The sequence below is a fragment of the Sinocyclocheilus anshuiensis genome, unplaced genomic scaffold (genome assembly GCF_001515605.1).
Source record: "Sinocyclocheilus anshuiensis isolate Anshui unplaced genomic scaffold, SAMN03320099.WGS_v1.1 scaffold979, whole genome shotgun sequence".
Lineage (NCBI taxonomy): Eukaryota > Metazoa > Chordata > Actinopteri > Cypriniformes > Cyprinidae > Sinocyclocheilus > Sinocyclocheilus anshuiensis.
In genome coordinates this window covers 683,769-702,018 of record NW_015544223.1, presented here as the reverse complement: position 1 = coordinate 702,018, position 18,250 = coordinate 683,769, and the positions used below count along the sequence as shown (strand labels likewise).

At 37.2% G+C, this 18,250-nt stretch overlaps 2 protein-coding genes across 3 annotated transcripts in view; both read left to right on the top strand.

The window, feature by feature from the left end:
* Positions 1 to 4,434, top strand: part of nt5c3a (5'-nucleotidase, cytosolic IIIA) — a 13,781-nt gene extending 9,347 nt beyond the window's left edge. For both annotated transcript variants that reach the window (XM_016498000.1, XM_016498001.1), the window contains exons 10-12: positions 626 to 752; positions 3,708 to 3,876; positions 4,115 to 4,434. The gene's annotated coding sequence lies outside the window, so the exon portion shown is untranslated. The remainder of the gene's footprint in view (positions 1 to 625; positions 753 to 3,707; positions 3,877 to 4,114) is intronic.
* On the top strand, positions 4,424 to 18,250 carry LOC107697279 (uncharacterized). Its single transcript, XM_016497999.1, has 5 exons — positions 4,424 to 4,440; positions 14,106 to 14,264; positions 14,443 to 14,747; positions 16,286 to 16,454; positions 16,803 to 18,250. The coding sequence occupies exons 2-5, from the start codon at positions 14,219 to 14,221 to the stop codon at positions 17,807 to 17,809; spliced, it is 1,527 nt and encodes a 508-aa protein (XP_016353485.1). The 5' UTR covers positions 4,424 to 4,440; positions 14,106 to 14,218; the 3' UTR covers positions 17,810 to 18,250.

Sequence of the window (18,250 nt, the reverse complement as noted above, 5' to 3'; positions counted from 1 at the left end):
TATATATATTGTAACTGTTATGCTTTCAAGGTTTGAAATGTTCATGAATTTGGAATATGTTCCCTGAAAATGCTAGTGAGGTTAGGTTTAGTGCCTCCAAACATCTTGAGTCTTTTGAATTTGATAACCATAACCAGTGTCGGGGAAAGTCACTTTTAAAAGTAATGCATTATAATATTGCGTTGCTCAGTTAAATTTTATGGAAAGTAATGCTTTCAGTGAATGAAAGTGTCAGTGAATAAATGGAAAAACAAAGTAACATGCGTTACTTATTTGAAAAAGTAACTCGGATATTTTCTTATACATTTAAAAGTAATGCATTACTTTACTAGTTACTTGAAAAAAAAGTAATCTGATTACATAACTCGCGTTACTTGTAATACATTACCCGAACACTGACCATAACCCTAACATATTTGTTCACTGTGACAATTTATTCAGATTACATATGCCATTAGGCAGTGACAAATGGGTGTTTTTTTATGTTATGACTTACTGAAATGATTTGTCTTATGCTTTAGTGTTTTCCACTCAAATTAGAACAATGTGCATCTATTTTTTCTTCATTGTGTGAAATGCTGAGCATGAAATTTGATCTCCAAGGGCCTTTTTTTCTTTTCTGCAGTTGCAGTGCTAGTCGTGACCTGCCTTTGAACATCAGACCATCAAACCAGCAAAATGACATGCAATTACCAACACTCTGCTGTATCTGCAGGTTCTGACAGCTATCCAATAAACAAACAGCGTTTATGGTAAATGAAAGAATTTATTATTTAGAAGTTTCTTTCATGTCCTCCTCCATCCGCCCATTCAAAATTGACTCAATGGCCATAAGTGACAGAGACTTGAGACTTAATTTTCACATTTCATTTTTACTTAACACAGTTTGAAAAAAATTAACGCTCTTCCTCACAGTTTATAACTAGCGGTCTCAGAAAAACAAACAAACAAAAACTTTATGCAGTGTACACATTTGAAAATGTTCATCGTAAATTAAGGTTAATCATTTAGAGCAGGTTAAATCTAAACTTTGCAGGGCTCCGGCCCTCCAGGAATTGAGTTTGACACCCCTGAGTTAGAGCATGTTGAGGGTTCATTTTTGGTTCATCTTACATAAATGATGAAGATGGTGAATTTGTCAGTGACATTCAGTGTCATCCCTTCCATCATGCTGTACATCTGGTTCTGCAGATAGTCTGCCACTGTTTTGTGCTTTTTTGCGCACTGAGAAACTCTCAGAAAAAGCAGATACATACATATGTCTTCTCTTTCAAATGCTTCTAATCCGTCTTGCTGCACTGCCACAGAGAGTTCAGCAAAAATGTGCCTCTGTAATTGCTAGCTTGTGGCATGGAAATTCTCTAGTACTGAGTACCAAAACTGCATCATTGAAGGTCATCTCCAAAGTGTCCAGTGGTGCACAGCACAGATGCTTCTCTGCAAGTTTCTCATGTCCCATGTAAGTCACTGGAAATTTTGCTCAAGGTCTTTCTGACCTGTCTGACCTCTAACTGCATGACACAAAATGGATTAAGGGATTATTTCTGTTCTTCCCTGACATGTTGCTTGCATTGTTGCCCCCTACAACTAGAAAAGTCACACCCAAGACTGTTAACCATAGCCAGAATGCACTCATGAAAGAGGTCTAAGGTGGAGTTTGCGATTACAGAGAGTATGCTTTTTATCCCCTCGGCAATGGTTTGCTTGAATTCCCCACTCATTAGCAGAATAAACTCTTCACACATGGTCGATGATAAATACATTTTGTGGGATCAGTTAGAAAATAAGTGACATGAGGGATGAGGGTGGTGGTGGGCGTAGTGTCCTGCCTACCCAAATATTCCTTAACGCCGTATTTCCCGAGAAAGTCACCAACCCCCAAGAAAACAACTTAAAACACATGCATTGTCCCTATACCCCAATAACATGCTGCTGGAACCAGGCCTGAGAAGTGAAATATCTTTTGCCTAATGTATCAAGTTAATTAAACAAAATAAACGTGCACTTCGGCCAGTGCTTCAGTGCTTGTATTGAAATATTTGATATGCTACCATGATAAAACTGGGGGAGATTTTTGGGAGGAAGCAGCACTGGTAGAAACTCTTTGAGCTCCTGCAAGCTCCTTTTATGACAGTAGCAGTGTTGGGGAAAGTTACTTTTAAAAGTAATGCATTACAATATTGCGTTACTCCATAAAAAAGTAACTAATTACGTTACTTAGTTCCTTTTTATGGAAAGTAATGTGTTACGTTACTTTTTAAATCTGGACAGAGCTTGCTTGTTTGTTTTTAAAATAAAAAAGTTATATTTTTGGATTTGTGCTTATTAGTACGGTTGAACTGGATCATCGAAGGTCAGAAGCAAAGACATTGGTTAATAGAGTGGGATTAAATACATAAAGGATATTTGTGTTGTTTAACATTTAATTATTGCAGGTTTGCATCATATTCTGAGTTGCATTATTTTTATTCATTTTGAGGAATACTGAATCTGTGTTTTTTTGGCCGAGATACAACTATTTGAAAATCTGGAATCCGAGGGTGCAAAAAAATCTAAATAATGAGAAAATCGCCTTTAAAGTTGTCCAAATGATATCCTTAGCTATGCATATTACTAATGATAATACATTTTTGATATATTTACGGTAGGAAATTTACAAAATATCTTCATGGAACATGATCGATATCCTAATGATTTTTGGCATAAAAGAAAAATCGATCATTTTGACCCATACAATGTATTTTTGGCTATTGCTACAAATATACCCGTGCTACTTATGAATGGTTTTGTGCTCCAGGGTCACATATGCGGGTCAAAGATGAAAAGCGGTTTTCAATCATCAAAACAATAAAAGTTTAATAAAGCTTTATTTTTTCGTACATTAGAATGTGTCCCGTTTAATAATAATAATTATTATTATTATGATTACTATTATTATTTTCTGAGCAAAAAAAAAAAATTACTATCATATATTTTTAACAAGATTTACAGGGGGAAAAAATCAGTCATTGTAACGGCTTGTATAGCCTAGCTACCAAAAATGATTGTCAGAAAAATTTTGAACAAGAATCATTAGATGACATTAAAATACTTTAATTCAGGATCACAGTGTACTATCCTTCAAACCACTAGGTTTTGTCAGCAATAAGTGTTTAATCATTTAAAATATAATAATAAATATAATAAATGTAGTATGATAACTTATTATTTTATATTTTCAATTATTTTATGTTAACTTATTTTAAGTACAGGTCAGAATAAGTATGTTGTTTCATTTTGACATAAATATAAATCTGTTACGCTGATAACGATGGAACATTATTTCACCCATATTTTGACATTGTATTTCCACAAAAGTTATTTGAAACTTTAAAGTAGACACTTTAGTTGCTTTTAAAGTGCTGTGTGTGTGTGTGTGTGTGTGTGTGTGTGTGTGTGTGTGTGTATATACACACACACTTTTGTAAACTGAATTTGGTCAACAAAATGGGACATCTCGTCTTTGACCCATGCATGGATTTATATGCAAAAATGTAATGTAGCTTAAGTACGTTTTTATAGGTTTTTTTTTTGTTTTTTTTTTATAAAATGGAAAGCAATTGTATTATAGTGAAGAGAACACATTTTAGATTAAAGTTTATAGTTATTTTCCCTAACTGACACTTATCACACTGACACTTACTAACTGAATATTCTTGTCTATTCAGCACATCACAGTTAAGCAGAGAGGGCAAGAGCCTCGACCGCGACGCTGCCGTACAGATGCTACTTTATTCACATGCCCCTTCTGCACAACTGATGTATGTAAGCCAAGACAGTACCATCAAATAATGACCCATATAGCTGGCCATAAACTGAGAGCGGTTGAATATGGAGGTGAGTGTGTGAGCATACAGTTTCTTTGTTAGCAGTAGTTAACATGTTATAAACTAATAATGAGAAAAATATTTTTGGTTGTATGTGGAGGTGAGTGTGTGAGCATAGTTTCTTTATAATAAGGTAGTAATAGTTAACTAACATATGTTAGGAACTAAGTGTGAAAAGTGTTTTTACATCATCCATTATGCCTGGTCAATATTGTGCTAATACAAATGTGCTCAAACCTCTGTTTTAGATAATGTTATATACAGCTGTAACATTGGCTGTGGCAAAAAGGCCAAACATTTTCACTGTTGCCAGTGTCCCAAGACTTACATCAATAAAGGTGACCTAAAACAGCATCTTTCCAGTGCTCATCCAATAGCTACTTGCACTCCAGGACCACAACGTGTAAGTCACCCACTACAAGAACCTCCTTCACAGCAACAACCAGCACCTCATCCACCACCAGAACCTCCTTCACAGAAACAACCAGCATCTCAACCACAATAACTTGATTTGCTGCAAGCAGCACCTCCAGCGATTGAGAGAAAGCAGATCTCTGTGCAGGGTCCTAGTAGGGTGAGTCTGAATTCCAAAAACATTAGAAATACATTGAGTGGATAAATCATGAAGCCATGCAACGTGTCAACAATAGGATTTACTGAGCAAAAGTATGTTCGAAATTTCACCAAATATAATGTTATATCTTTTGGTATAAGTGTGCTAATAGGGAATGGCAGTTCACACTTCCAGACATTCCTTTTGTCGTTATTTGTAATAATCCAGTGAAATTTTTGTATGCGCGTGATTCTGGCAACATACACAGAGATATGATCTCACCATCATTGAGTCGGTCTGTGATTACATGAAGAGACAAAAAATTAGATAACTAAATCCATAAGAACTGTGAGAACATCTCCAAGATGCTTGGTGAATTCTACCTGTGAAGCTACAGTACTGTGAAAAGTTTGAATCACGTGTGCAAAAGTGCTGTAATGTAAGGATATTCTCAAAAATGAAGTCATAAATAGATTGTATTTATCAGATAAGTTATAGTAACTAACAAAAAATCTCACTGGTTCATTACAGTTAATGGCACTATGAATGTTTAGAAATGCAAAGTGATATTTCCCACTGGCGCACTAAAGCAAAAGATAAAAATAACTTTCTTATGTAACATGCCTCACTGTAAAGTATTGTATGTGGTATTAGTGGGCAAAAAAATATGCAAAACAAAACAGGGCGTTTCCCAATCATTGGGTGTTTTCAATCCAACATGGGTGTTTGCAACCGCTTTAACCGAATTGTTTAAATCAAGTGGACTGTTCCTGACACACTTCTCTTTTCAACTGTCTTTATGACAGAAAGTGATTTGAAAAAGTGAAGAAACACTAAGACAAAGCACCTGCAGATGAGTGTAAAGGGATTGTTTATAGTTTTGACTAAATTGTGTGACTTTGCTTGCTAGATGCCCAGTTAATTATAAAAAGCATGGACTATCTAGCATTAAAGGGGTCATATGATGCGATTTCATTTTTTCCATTTATTTTACTCAGATGCAATAAACTTCACTGCTGAAGTATTCGTTATCTCAATTCTTTGTTGCAAATTCTCTCCATGCATCACAACCGTTGATTGACTTCATAGCACCATTACAATCAGATCACTTCACCGTGGCACCGTAAAACTACAAAGAAAACAAATAAATAAACAAACAAAAAAAAAGAAAAAGAAACTATTTTAACTAAACATATTTAACATTCAAATTAATCAACAATATTGTACCAAGAAAATACATGACAAAACAAACAAACAACCAACCTCGCTCTGCTTGCCGAAGGGATACTAAAAGCTGAAAGCTCAAATCATTCTCCCAAGCTGTACCGGTTAGCTCGTGAGCAAACGTGGATTATTACTCTTACTCTGCTTCGCCTCACTTTTATCCTATACGTTTATTACTCCCTCTCTAGTGGTAACGCCAAGCAAAGCGAGTTAAAGGGGAAGGTCATTACACTCCCACCAAATCATGTTATGATAAACCCCCAAAAAAACAAATACATAATTTCAAACTTCTATAACCCCTTTTCAACACAAAACACATAACAAAATAATAATAATAATAATAATTTTAACCTGGTATTACGTAATTGTCTGATGCAAAAACTATATCAATGAATCACTCACTTTCAAGTAGAACCACTAATTTTTGAATTGGTCGCTCAATGATTGAAGGTTTAGAGTGATGCCCTAACTTCGTCTTTAGTTTTCGTTCTCCTGTTTGAACTTTAACTCGTCGGACTAAGCCATCGCTCCCTTGAATGACCTCAACAACTCTACCTAACTGCCACTGATTCCTTGGCAGCATGTCATCTTTAATGATGACTATGTCATTAACTTTAAGATTACGTCGAGGTACATGCCACTTCTGTCGTGTAGATATATTCATGAGATATTCTCTTTTCCAACGACTCCAGAACTGTTCAATTAAGTACTGGACTCTGCGCCACCTTTTTGTAGCATACATGTCTTCCTTCAGAAATTTCCCAGGAGAAGGAAGAGCGATCTTAGACTTCATTAAGATAAGATGGTTTGGTGTTAAAGGTTCCAGTGACTTGGGGTCATTTATTCCATCTACGGTTAATGGTCGACTGTTAACGGTAGCCATCGCTTCATAAAACAATGTCCTAAGAGAGGAGTCATCGAGCCTGCCCGAGCACTGAGAAAGCATGGAATTCAGCACATTTCGCACAGTCCTGATTTGGCGTTCCCAGACACCACCAGAGTGACTAGCTGAAGCAGCGTTAAAGACGAACTCACATTGATTTTCTATAAGAAATGCCTCCAGTGTCTTGACATCACATTCTTTAAGAGCTTCTTGAAGTTCGTTTCTAGCTCCTACAAAATTTGTGCCACAATCACAATAAAGTTGACGAACAGCTCCACAGAGGCTTATGAAACATCTCAGAGCGTTAATAAACATGTCTGTTCACAAATCGTCCAGCATTTCGATATGGACGGCTCGAGAAGAAAGGCAAGTGAAAAGAAGGCCATACCTTTTATACTCCTTTCGACCCCTCTTTATAATGAATGGGCCAAAGCAATCCATGCCAGTATAGCAGAAAGGGGCAGAGACTTCAATTCGTTCTTTAGGAAGTTCCGCCATTTGTTGCTCCTCCACTGGCCGTCTGGGCTTCCTACATTGTACACATCGGTAAATCAATTTAGCTACCGACTTGCTGCCGCCGATAACCCAGAATCCATTTGCTCTGAGTTCCATAAGTGTTTGATACCTCCCTTGATGGCAAATTTTAGTGTGATAGTGCGTTAAAATAAGGTTGGTAATGTGACTGTCTTTTGGCAAAATCACTGGATGCTTGACCTCTTCACTAAGAGATGACTGTTTCAACCTTCCTCCAACAGGAAGCAGATCTCCTTTCAAAATAGGATTGAGATGAAAAAGTGCACTTGATTTCTGAAGCACCTTCCCTCCTTGAATTGTTCTTATCTCCTGGGAAAATGCCTGTTTTTGAACAAGCTTAACCAGAACCTCAAATGCTCTTTCATGCTCTTTCACAGTCACAGTGTCGTTAAGACATTGCTGCCTTGAGGCTAGCCTTTTTATTCTAGCGTTCACGTTGATGAGAGTTCTCAAAGAAGAGAAGTGACTAAACCGCTCAAGAAAGTCAGAACTAATGTCACCCTTAGTCACAAATGTTTGTACTAGCTTAACTTCAGGATCTCCCACAAGTAGATCATTTGAGGCGTTAGGAGTTGGACACACTTCTCGTTCCCACAAAAATGCAGGTCCTGATATCCAGTTTGTTGAAGATATGTCTGAGACCTCTGGAAACATGATCAGCAGGATTTTCAGATGTGTTAACATAATACCAGTGGCTTGTGTTCGTGATTTCCCTGATTAACTGGACGCGATTTGCAACAAACACGTGAAACCTTCTTGCTTCATTGTTAACATATGCTAGTACAACCTGCGAGTCAGTCCAAAAGTACTCTTGATCGATCTTCATTCCCAGTTCAGCCTTTAACATAACACTCATCCTGGCAGAAACTACAGCAGCAGACAATTCCAGTCTTGGAATACTTTTGATCTTTGTGGGTGCGACTCGAGCCTTAGCCATTACAAGACTACAGTGAACTTCGTCTTTGTCGTTCTTGAACCTCAAATAGGAACATGCACCATACCCTACGTTGCTTGCATCTGAGAAATGGTGCAGTTCTGTCCAGACAATGGTGTCAAAAAACGGCAGATGATAGCATCTTGGGATGCTGAAATTTTTCAGACCATGAAAACTATTTTTCCACTCCTCCCACTGCAGGAATAAGTCATCAGGGAGAGGATCATCCCATCCAATATTTCTACAACACAGCTCCTGTAAAATACACTTTCCTTTCAAAAGGAAAGGAGCAACAAACCCAATAGGGTCATACAAAGAAGCAACAATTGACAAAATACCTCTACGTGTTGAAGGCTGATCTTTCAGCTTGATGTCAAAACTGAATGTGTCATCTTTCGTAGACCACTGGATGCCAAGAACATACCCTGTTACTTCAGGACTAAGGTTAAGCGGTTTGGTTGTTATTGCCCACTCTGAAGAATCCACACACTGTAGAACTTCTTTCTCATTTGAATTGAACTTATGAAGGCGTAACCCTCCATACTTGCACAAGGTTTGAGCTTTGACAATTAACTCCTTCGCTTCCTGAATCGATGGAACTGAAATCAAGCCGTCATCCACATAAAAATTCTTCTTCACGAAGGTTGAAGCTATAGGATACTCAGACTTATACTTCTCTGCTAGATATTTAAAACCAAAGTTGGCGCACCCAGGAGATGAAGCAGCGCCAAAAAGATGCACAGTCATTCTATATTCTTGGAGTTCTCCTTCCAAATCTCCATTCTCCCACCATAAGAATCTCAAGTAATTTCTTTCATCAGGAGGCACATGGAATTGATGGAACATCTTTTCGATATCTCATGTCACAGCAACAGCTTCCTTCCTGAACCTGCAAAGTACTCCCACCAAAGAATTGATCAAATCTGGACCAGTGAGAAGAGTGTCATTTAGAGAAATGCCACAAAATTTTGCAGAGCAATCAAATACCACCCTCAACTTGTCTGGCTTGTGAGGGTGGTAAACACCATGATGTGGTATATACCACACTGTTTCCCCATCAGATGTTACAGGAGCTATTTCTGCATCTCCCTTGCTGAACATTTCTTCCATAAAGGTTTTATACTTATCGTAATACTGTTGGTTTGACTTCAACTTCTTTAGGTGCTGCAAACGTACCATAGCAAGCTTCTTGTTATTAGGGAGGGAAGGAAGACTGCTGCTCTTGAAAGGAAGGGGCAACTGAAAATGTCCATCTTCTTTAAGTTTGATGTTATCACTAAGAAGGCGTATAAAGCGGACATCTTCCTGGGACACATATTTGTCCTCATAGCACTTCTCATTAAAGTCTAATTCTAAAACCTTTAGGACATCATTAGCTGATGGAACTGGCATCTCTTTCACGGAGACTCGATGAACAAAACTTTGACTTCCTTGTCTATCCAGGTGGGGATTACAAAGGCCTATGATGCTCCGACCCAGTTCTGTTTTCTGTGCAAAAGGCTCATTTTCATTGCCGATAATAACCTCTAAAGGAGCCAATGCTGAAGGACAGTCGTATCCAATCAACAATCCTATATCACAGCTCTGGAGTGGTGGCAACTCATTTGCTATGTGCTTAAGATGAGGCCATTGCAACGCAGTCTTTCTAGTTGGAATGTGAGCTTTGTCCACAGGAATAAAGTCACATGTATAGGCTTGATGTACTTGAATACGTTTTCCACCTTGGAGCCCTCGAACTCGCAAGCCACTAACCTTATTACTTGTAGTGACTATCTGTGGTCGTCATAGTACTGAGTCTCAGCTTCACTGCTTGACTGCTTACTTGGAGTTCATCAAGAAAATCCTTCAGAATAAAAGTTGTGTCACTCTGTGTATCAAGTAAAGCATAAGTAAGAATCTCATTTTGTGGCTCTTTCATTGTTGAAATAAAGACAGGAACAATACTAGAGGTAGCAGAGGCCCGTTGTGTTACTGCATGAGATGTAACCCTTTGAACTTCTTGACTTGTATGCGCTTCTGTAGAAGTAACATCTATTCTTGATACCTTCACAGATCCTTTGTCTTTATCTTCATTCAAGCAAGTTGGATGGCGCAAGCCACGTGCCACAAATATGCCGTCTTTTGCAGTCTCTAGAAATATGCCCCCTTCTCAGACATCCAAAACAGATGTAATTCTCACGAATAAAAGACCTTTTGTCCTCTATGGGCTTTTCTGCAAAAATAGGACATTTAGCGATATTATGTGCTTCGCTCTTACAAACAGAACATGGTGATGTTATCTTAAATTCTGGCCTTGTTGAATCTTTAACTTGGGCCTTTATGTTGAAAGCTTTGGCTCTTTTAGGAAATTTCTCATCTGAAACCTTAAACCTTGTTAAAAGTGAAGAAGTGAAAGGATTGCAAGCTATCTTGGACTCCTTCTGCAAGAATTCTGCAAATCGCTTAAAGCTTGGATAATCACCAGTCATGTCCAACTTTTCAACCACAATTTTGTTCCATTTGCGCACGATCCACTCTGGTAATTTCTTGAGTAATTTATAATTTTCCTCACAATCATTCAAAATAACCAAACCTTTAACATGTGGAATAGCTTCAACACAACCTTGTAAGAAATCAGTGAACTCTCGCAAGGAAAGTGGATAATTTGCTCCCACCTTAGGCCATCTCATAAGTTTTTCTCGAAAGGCTCACTGAACAATAAAGGAATTTCCATACCTCTCCTCAAGGACCCTCCAGGCGCCCTGATATGCGTCTTCAGAGTTCCTATAAAAGAACCCTTCCACAGCCTTATGAGCTTCTCCAGCAAGATAGGTTTTCAAATAAAACATTTTCTCACTCTCTGCAATTGATTTACTATCAATAAGTGCAGTGAAAGACATTTTCCAATCGATGAACTTCAGAGGATCACCAGTGAAAGTTGTTGGTTCTGGGACAGGTAAACGACTTAAACTTAAGGAGTTTACTAGTACTTGGGATAAATTCAATGTCTCTCGAGTCTCTTGAGTCGTCCTTACATCTTGAAATACACGTTGAGAATGGAATGACTTTACCTGAGGATTCTGCTGAGATTTATTTTCAGCCTCTCTCCATCCAGACGGAGTTGCATTACCTCTCTCCTCTTCATCTTCAAGATCGCTCTCACAATTGTTGTAGGCCTTCACTCGAGCTGCAGCTACCTTAACTTCTTTATCTGCTTGTAGCATCTGCAGCTTTGTCCTTTCTTCCTCTAGTTTTGAGCGCATCTCTATTTCTTTCCGTTTCATCTCAGCTAGCATTCTTGCTTCGTTCAGTTTCCAATCATTCTCTATCTTAAGTAGTCGGGCTTGCTGATTGTGAATTTCTTGCATAGCCTTCACTTGCTCGACTTTGGCTGCGAGTTCTGCTTCTGCATCAGCTCGCTTACTGGAAGCTTTGGAAGAGGTCTTTGATATAGTTAATAAACTCTCCGAAATCTGTGATGACTCTGAGATGATAGTCTCTGTATTGGTACAACCAAATATAGATTCATACTCATCTTTATTTAATATCTGCCTTACTCTCTCTTTCACAACTTCTTTCTTCTGAATCTCATCAACAGTTTCTATTCTTTTGCTCACCAAATCACAAATTTCTGCAGTCAGTGTGGAACAAACATCTATTCTCTTAACAACCTCTGGAGTTGCAGTATTATTGCGCAGTAAGGGAGCATAATGCTGAATGACTACATCTTGTCTAGTTTGAATGTCCTTTAAAATTTGTTCAAGCTCTTCACATGTGCACAAAGCTTTTAATTTAGACCTAACTTCCTTAGCTATCTGCTTCCAGGAGTCGTAAGCTTTATTAAAGGCTTTCTCATGCTTCTTTGCCTCCTGTTCATGCATCTCTTGGCCTTTCTCTGTGCGATTTCTTTTCCGAGAACTTGATCTTGATCTTTCTTGTTGCATTATATTGGTGTCTAAATCCTTATCAGGAACTGACTTTTAACTTGCTTGCACTACCGTTTGCTCGACTGTGTCTTCCATTTTGTCAGTCTACAACTTACATCAAACTTACGTCAAAACTTATAATCTAGACACTTAAATATTTAGCAAAGGGAATAAGTCAAATCATATATGCAACACACTTATAAATTCCTTGACACTCAACACTTTGGCATGTTTATGTTACATATACCATAAGTAAACCCAGCATTAAACTATGGCAATCAATACCTTGTAAATGAATACTCAAGTCAATAACTTTACCTTCATTAATCAATAGTCACCTTCATTCATAAAATTTGATATAAAATTGCTTACAAAATTAACTTACAACACTACAAAATCTCTTTAATTAAAAAAAGTTTCGACTTAATGCAAAAGCTATAACCACTTTTTTTTTTTTTTTTCCCTCAGAGTCTGTACCAACAATGTTGATTTGCAGTCACCTTTCAGTCATTCACAAATGAGGAGTATTCCAAGTTGTTGACTGTATAATGTTGCAGTCCTATCATGGAATCGGTCTCTTACTGACGCGATGCAAACAAGGTGGCACGATGAAAGCATTCGCTGCAGCATCAAGTCCCACTCATGCGAGGAAACAACAGCCAAGCGATGAAGTCGTCATCTTTAGCAGCGAGTTTTACTGTAGCAGCCCTTCAGCGTCGAACAAAAAGAGGCAGAGAGTTTCTGACTGGTGCCTTCCATTTATTTTACTCCGATGCAATAAACTTCACTGCTGAAGTATTCGTTATCTCAATTCTTTGTTGCAAATTCTCTCCATGCATCACAACCGTTGATTGACTTCATAGCACCATTACAATCAGATCACTTCACCGTGGCACCGTAAAACTACAAAGAAAACAAATAAAGAAACAAACAAAAAAAAAGAAAAAGAAACTATTTTAACTAAACATATTTAACATTCAAATTAATCAACAATATTGTACCAAGAAAATACATGAGAAAACAAACAAACAACCAACCTCGCTCTGCTTGCCGAAGGGATACTAAAAGCTGAAAGCTCAAATCATTCTCCCGAGCTGTACCGGTTAGCTCGTGAGCAAACGTGGATTATTACTCTTACTCTACTTCATCTCACTTATATCCTATACGTTTATTACTCCCTCTAGTGGTAACGCCAAGCAAAGCGAGTTAAAGGGGAAGGTCATTACAATGTTCTTTTTAGCAACGTCATATGACCCCTTTAAGTATTATTAGTTAATTTTAGCTAGCTGTTCAGTGAATCTAGCTCTTTAGCTGTGAAACCAATTGTGATAATGGTAACTTGCATAACCCTTTCCAGATGGTATATTCTTATTGCATTTAAAAATAACAATGACTTTAGCTAGTTAGCTTTCTAGACTAGCTTTCTAGGCACTATATAATGTAACTTGTTAAATTAATCAATTGATTACACCATGAAACAATTTTTATTAAGTTGTTTTGCTTTTATTTTTAATGTTTATTTATGAAGTTTGACATGCTGAATACAAAAATCACATGACTTTGTGTGTATCATTAACAGTGCTCATGAAAACTAAAAAAAATATATGTTTTACCGCTTATACAAGCTAATCTGTTATCACTCATACATAAGAATTACATGGTACATGCATAATACTGAGCTAACAACAGTTTGACATAAACAATTACCAAAGGTGAGTCGTCTTCAGAAGTGTATGTTGGATGATTTTTGTATTTTATGACTAGTCCCACAATGTTCTGGAATGTTCCAGAGTGTACTAGAATATTACAGATTGTTATAGGAACTTCTAGAATATTCCCATCCTTGCAAAAGCAAAATATCTTTAAAAAAAACATGCAAAATTAGTAGAAAAACTTGTCTGCACTAAACCAATGTTTTAGAATTAATGATTAATTAAGTTCTAAAATTGACCTGACCTAAATATTTACCAAAATATTGATGCTTCGTGAAAAAAAGTACAATAATAATTAACCCCATAGAATTACAGAAGAACCATAAAAAATTGAAGTGAAACCATTTTTTTTTACATTGTGTTATTGTTTTCTAATAAAAAATATGAAGTAATGGTAATATACATTGGGGAAAACATTTCAGATTAAAATTTATAGACATTTTCTCTTGAGGGTAACTGACTTTTTTTTTTCTTGTCTATTCGGCACATCACAGTTAAGCAGAGAGGGCAAGAGCCTCGACCGCGACGCTGCCGTACAGATGCTACTTTATTCACATGCCCCTTCTGCACAACTGATGTATGTAAGCCAAGACAGTACCATCAAATAATGACCCATATAGCTGGCCATAAACTGAGAGCGGTTGAATATGGAGGTGAGTGTGTGAGCATACAGTTTCTTTAGTAATACTTCATAATATTGTGGGAAGAGTTCAAGAACAAACATAAATAACAAAAATTATGAACGGTAAAAAAAAAAAAAACATTTTTACAGCATTAATTATTCTTGGTCAATGTTGTGCTTATACAAATGTGCTCAAACCTCTGTTTTAGATAATGTTATATACAGCTGTAACATTGGCTGTGGCAAAAAGGCCAAACATTTTCACTGCTGCCAGTGTCCCAAGACTTACATCAATAAAGGTGACCTAAAACAGCATCTTTCCAGTGCTCATCCAATAGCTACTGGCACTCCAGAACCACAACCTGTAAGTCACTACAAGAACCTCCTTCACAGAAACAACCAGGCACCTCATCCACAAGAACTTGATTTGCAGCAAGCAACACCTCATCCACAAGAATTAGCAGCTTGTCCAGCGATTGAGAGAAAGCAAATCTCTGTTCAGTTTCCACATAGGGTGAGTCTGATTTCTAAAAATTGAAATACATTGAGCTGAATGACTATCTAGCATTAAGTATTATTGGTTAACATTAGCTAGCTATTTAGTGCATCTCGCTATTTGGCGCTTTAGCTATGAAACCAATGGTGATGCAGGTAACTTGCATTTAAAATATCAAAGGCTTATCCAGTCTAACCTTAGCTAGTTATCTAGGCTGGAGTTCTAGGCCCTACATAATGTAACTGTTGAAATAATGAATTAGTTAAATGAATTAATCTAGTATAAATATGAAGCAATGGTAATATACATTGGGGAAATACATTTTAGACTAAAATTTGTAGGGATGCAACGATACCACTTTTTTCAGAAAAAGTCCGATACCGATACTTTAATTTTTAGTACTCGCCGATACCGATACCTATACCTGTATTTTCACAGCATTTGTAATTTTTTTTTAAATATTGGGTACAAAAACAAAATAATAGTAATAATATGAATCATGTTATTTGGCTTTATTTAGCAAACAGATATTACCTTCAGTTATTTCCACACTTAATTATACCTGTTAAAATGTATTGTATACGCTTTTGTTACTTTCACTGTTCATTTTAATGGCGCATTAGAGCTGCTCCATTGCAGCAGCTCAATACTGTAATCACAAAACGTTTTCCTAAAATAATGCGGGGAACCACTCGTTATACATTATACGAGTGCACGCGTACTATTTTGGTGATGTAATTTGCGTCACGCGCAGTGTACACGGACCCTCGCGTACAAGTAAAAACCGAAGTATACTTTGGCCTTAAAGCATGCTAAACATACGCAGCACGCACACGTTTGTATTGGTGCAGAATGAGAGAGACACTTACAGCCTAGCGCATTTCACCCAGTCTGCTAGTTTCACTTCTGCTTTAATTAAATAAAGTTGTGTATGCTTGACGTTTAAAATAAATGCTGTTTATTGTGAATGCCCCTATAATTTTAGTTTGTTTTATATTTAGGATTTAGTTTTAATCCAAATGCATGCGCTAATGGAGCAAAAAGCAATCAAGATCATGCAACAGAAGTGCTCTCTATCTCTCTCTCTCTCCCCTTACCATCAAATAACTTTAGTAACTTGTGCATTGTTTTACTTACTTGCTTTTGACATATCCGACCGAACTACAAATTTTCCAGTGATGTCTGTGAGATATTCACTCAACAAGCTTGCGCATCTGTGCAGCCACGCGCTCTGCTTTTCAGCTCGGGCACATCCGCTATACAGGCGTGAATATTGAATGTTTAACATTATATTAATTACTTACATGTACTTCATAGACATCCTTAATCTCTAATAACTCCATTCTACTCTGTTGTTCTGTTTTCAGTGTTTCTTTTTCTGGACACAGCTCTATTCACACGCTGTTTTGTATCGGCTTTTGGTATCGGGGCATTTTTATGAGTACAGGAGCGCAGTATTGGGCCCGATACCGATACCAGTATCGGTAGCGGTGCATCCCTAAAAATGTATAGACATTTTCTCTTGAGGGTAACTGACATTTTTCTTGTCTATTCAGCACATCACAGTTAAGCAGAGAGGGCAAGAGCCTCGACCGCGACGCTGCCGTACAGATGCTACTTTATTCACATGCCCCTTCTGCACAACTGATGTATGTAAGCCAAGACAGTACCATCAAATAATGACCCATATAGCTGGCCATAAACTGAGAGCGGTTGAATATGGAGGTGAGTAGTGAGCTTAAAGTTTGTTTGGTAATACTTTATAATAATGTGGTAATACTTAACATATGTTATAAACTAACAATGAACTAATATTTTTACAGTATTCATTATCATCTTGGTTAATGTTAATTTATAAATATGCAAATACATTTTTAAAATGAAAAGTTGTATACTATATATTAACATTAATTCATTCTGTAAAAGAAAGAAATGTTCATTGTTAGTTTAATGTATGTTGATGTACATTGATTAATGTTAAAAAAAAAAAAGTTTATTACAAAGTGATATCATTTTTTCAGTTAAAGTCATTATGCAGGGAAATGTCTACTAACATTTTTTATTTATTTTTAGATTATGTTTTGTACAGCTGTAACATTGGCTGTGGTCAAAAGGCCAGACATTTTCACTGCTGCAAGTGTCCCAAGACGTATATCAATAAAAGTGATCTAAAAAGGCATCTTTGCAGTGCTCATCCAATGGCTCCAGAAACACAAGCTGTAGGTCGCTCACTACAAGCACCTTCTTTACAGCAACCTGCACCTTGTCCATTGGAATTAGCAGCTCATCCAGGGATGGCTAAAAGAAAGCAAATCTCCATGCAATGCCCTCACTGCGGGCTCAGTCTTAATTCTAAAAATTTAAAGAAACACATTGAGCGGAAGCATCATGAAGTCTTGCATCCCGTAACTTCAGTTCTACCAGCACAGTGTGTCGATAAAAAGAATGGACTATATGTTGTAGCAGAATCATTTTGTAAGTCCTGTACCCTCATCCATGTGGTAAAACATTTTTGGGGTTCATCCCACAAGGTTATGTGTGAACTGGATATTTGCAACAGTCGTGTTGAAATGGCACAAAGGAGTGAACTTTTGGTTGCACAATGTGTGCATCTAAGCTCAGTAGACTACACCTGTGCTGTTGCACCGAGTGAGGATTTATCAGAGAATGTGTTGACTGAGATGGTGGAGCGAAAATGGATTGGGGACATAAGGAAGAAACGATGCCTTAAGCTGCAACATCAGGCTAAAAGTAAAGGGGCCACATTTACTAGCCTTGTTACAATTGGAGCCCCCGACTACATGTATTATATATCAATGTATGAGCCAAAGGTGTCACATTACAGTAAACTGGGCAGAGTCTTGGTGAATTACAATGCCAAGATAAACACTTGGAATTGCCCTTGTAGCAAAGGTAGAAAATCATGTCTGCACAAGAGTATTGCAAAGTGGTGTCTCTATCAAATGAAGAAGCAGCTCTTCAAAAACCTGCCTGAAACAGAGGAAGGAATTGAACCAGCGCAACATGAGGACCTGGCTAGCCAGCAGTGCTTCCAAAAATGGGTGCCCACGTCTGGTTAGCTGAGACATCTCAGCCCAAAAGAAAAACTGATTCTGACCCACAACAAACTGACACTGCAAGTAGATTATTCTACTGATATTAGTGAACATAGACAACAAAGACAACATGAATGTAAAAAGAAGAAAATAAAGAAATCCAAAGTTCGATTATTTCAATATTGATTTAATGATTAATTGGTGACTGAGTAATCGCTGTTAATAACATCAATTAAGCTTATTAATTGTTGATTAATCAAGTTCTACACAAACATTGTGTTCATGAAATAAACTACAGCTACTATTCAGCAAAGGGGAGAACAAAGAGACTGTTAGTTTTAAAAAAAAATGCATCACCATAACAGATCCAACAGTGTTATCCCCTTTGTGTTTTTCAACTATTAGCAAAGCCAAACACACATTTATATTTGTTAATGGAGGAAGATTAGCATACATTTTAAAATA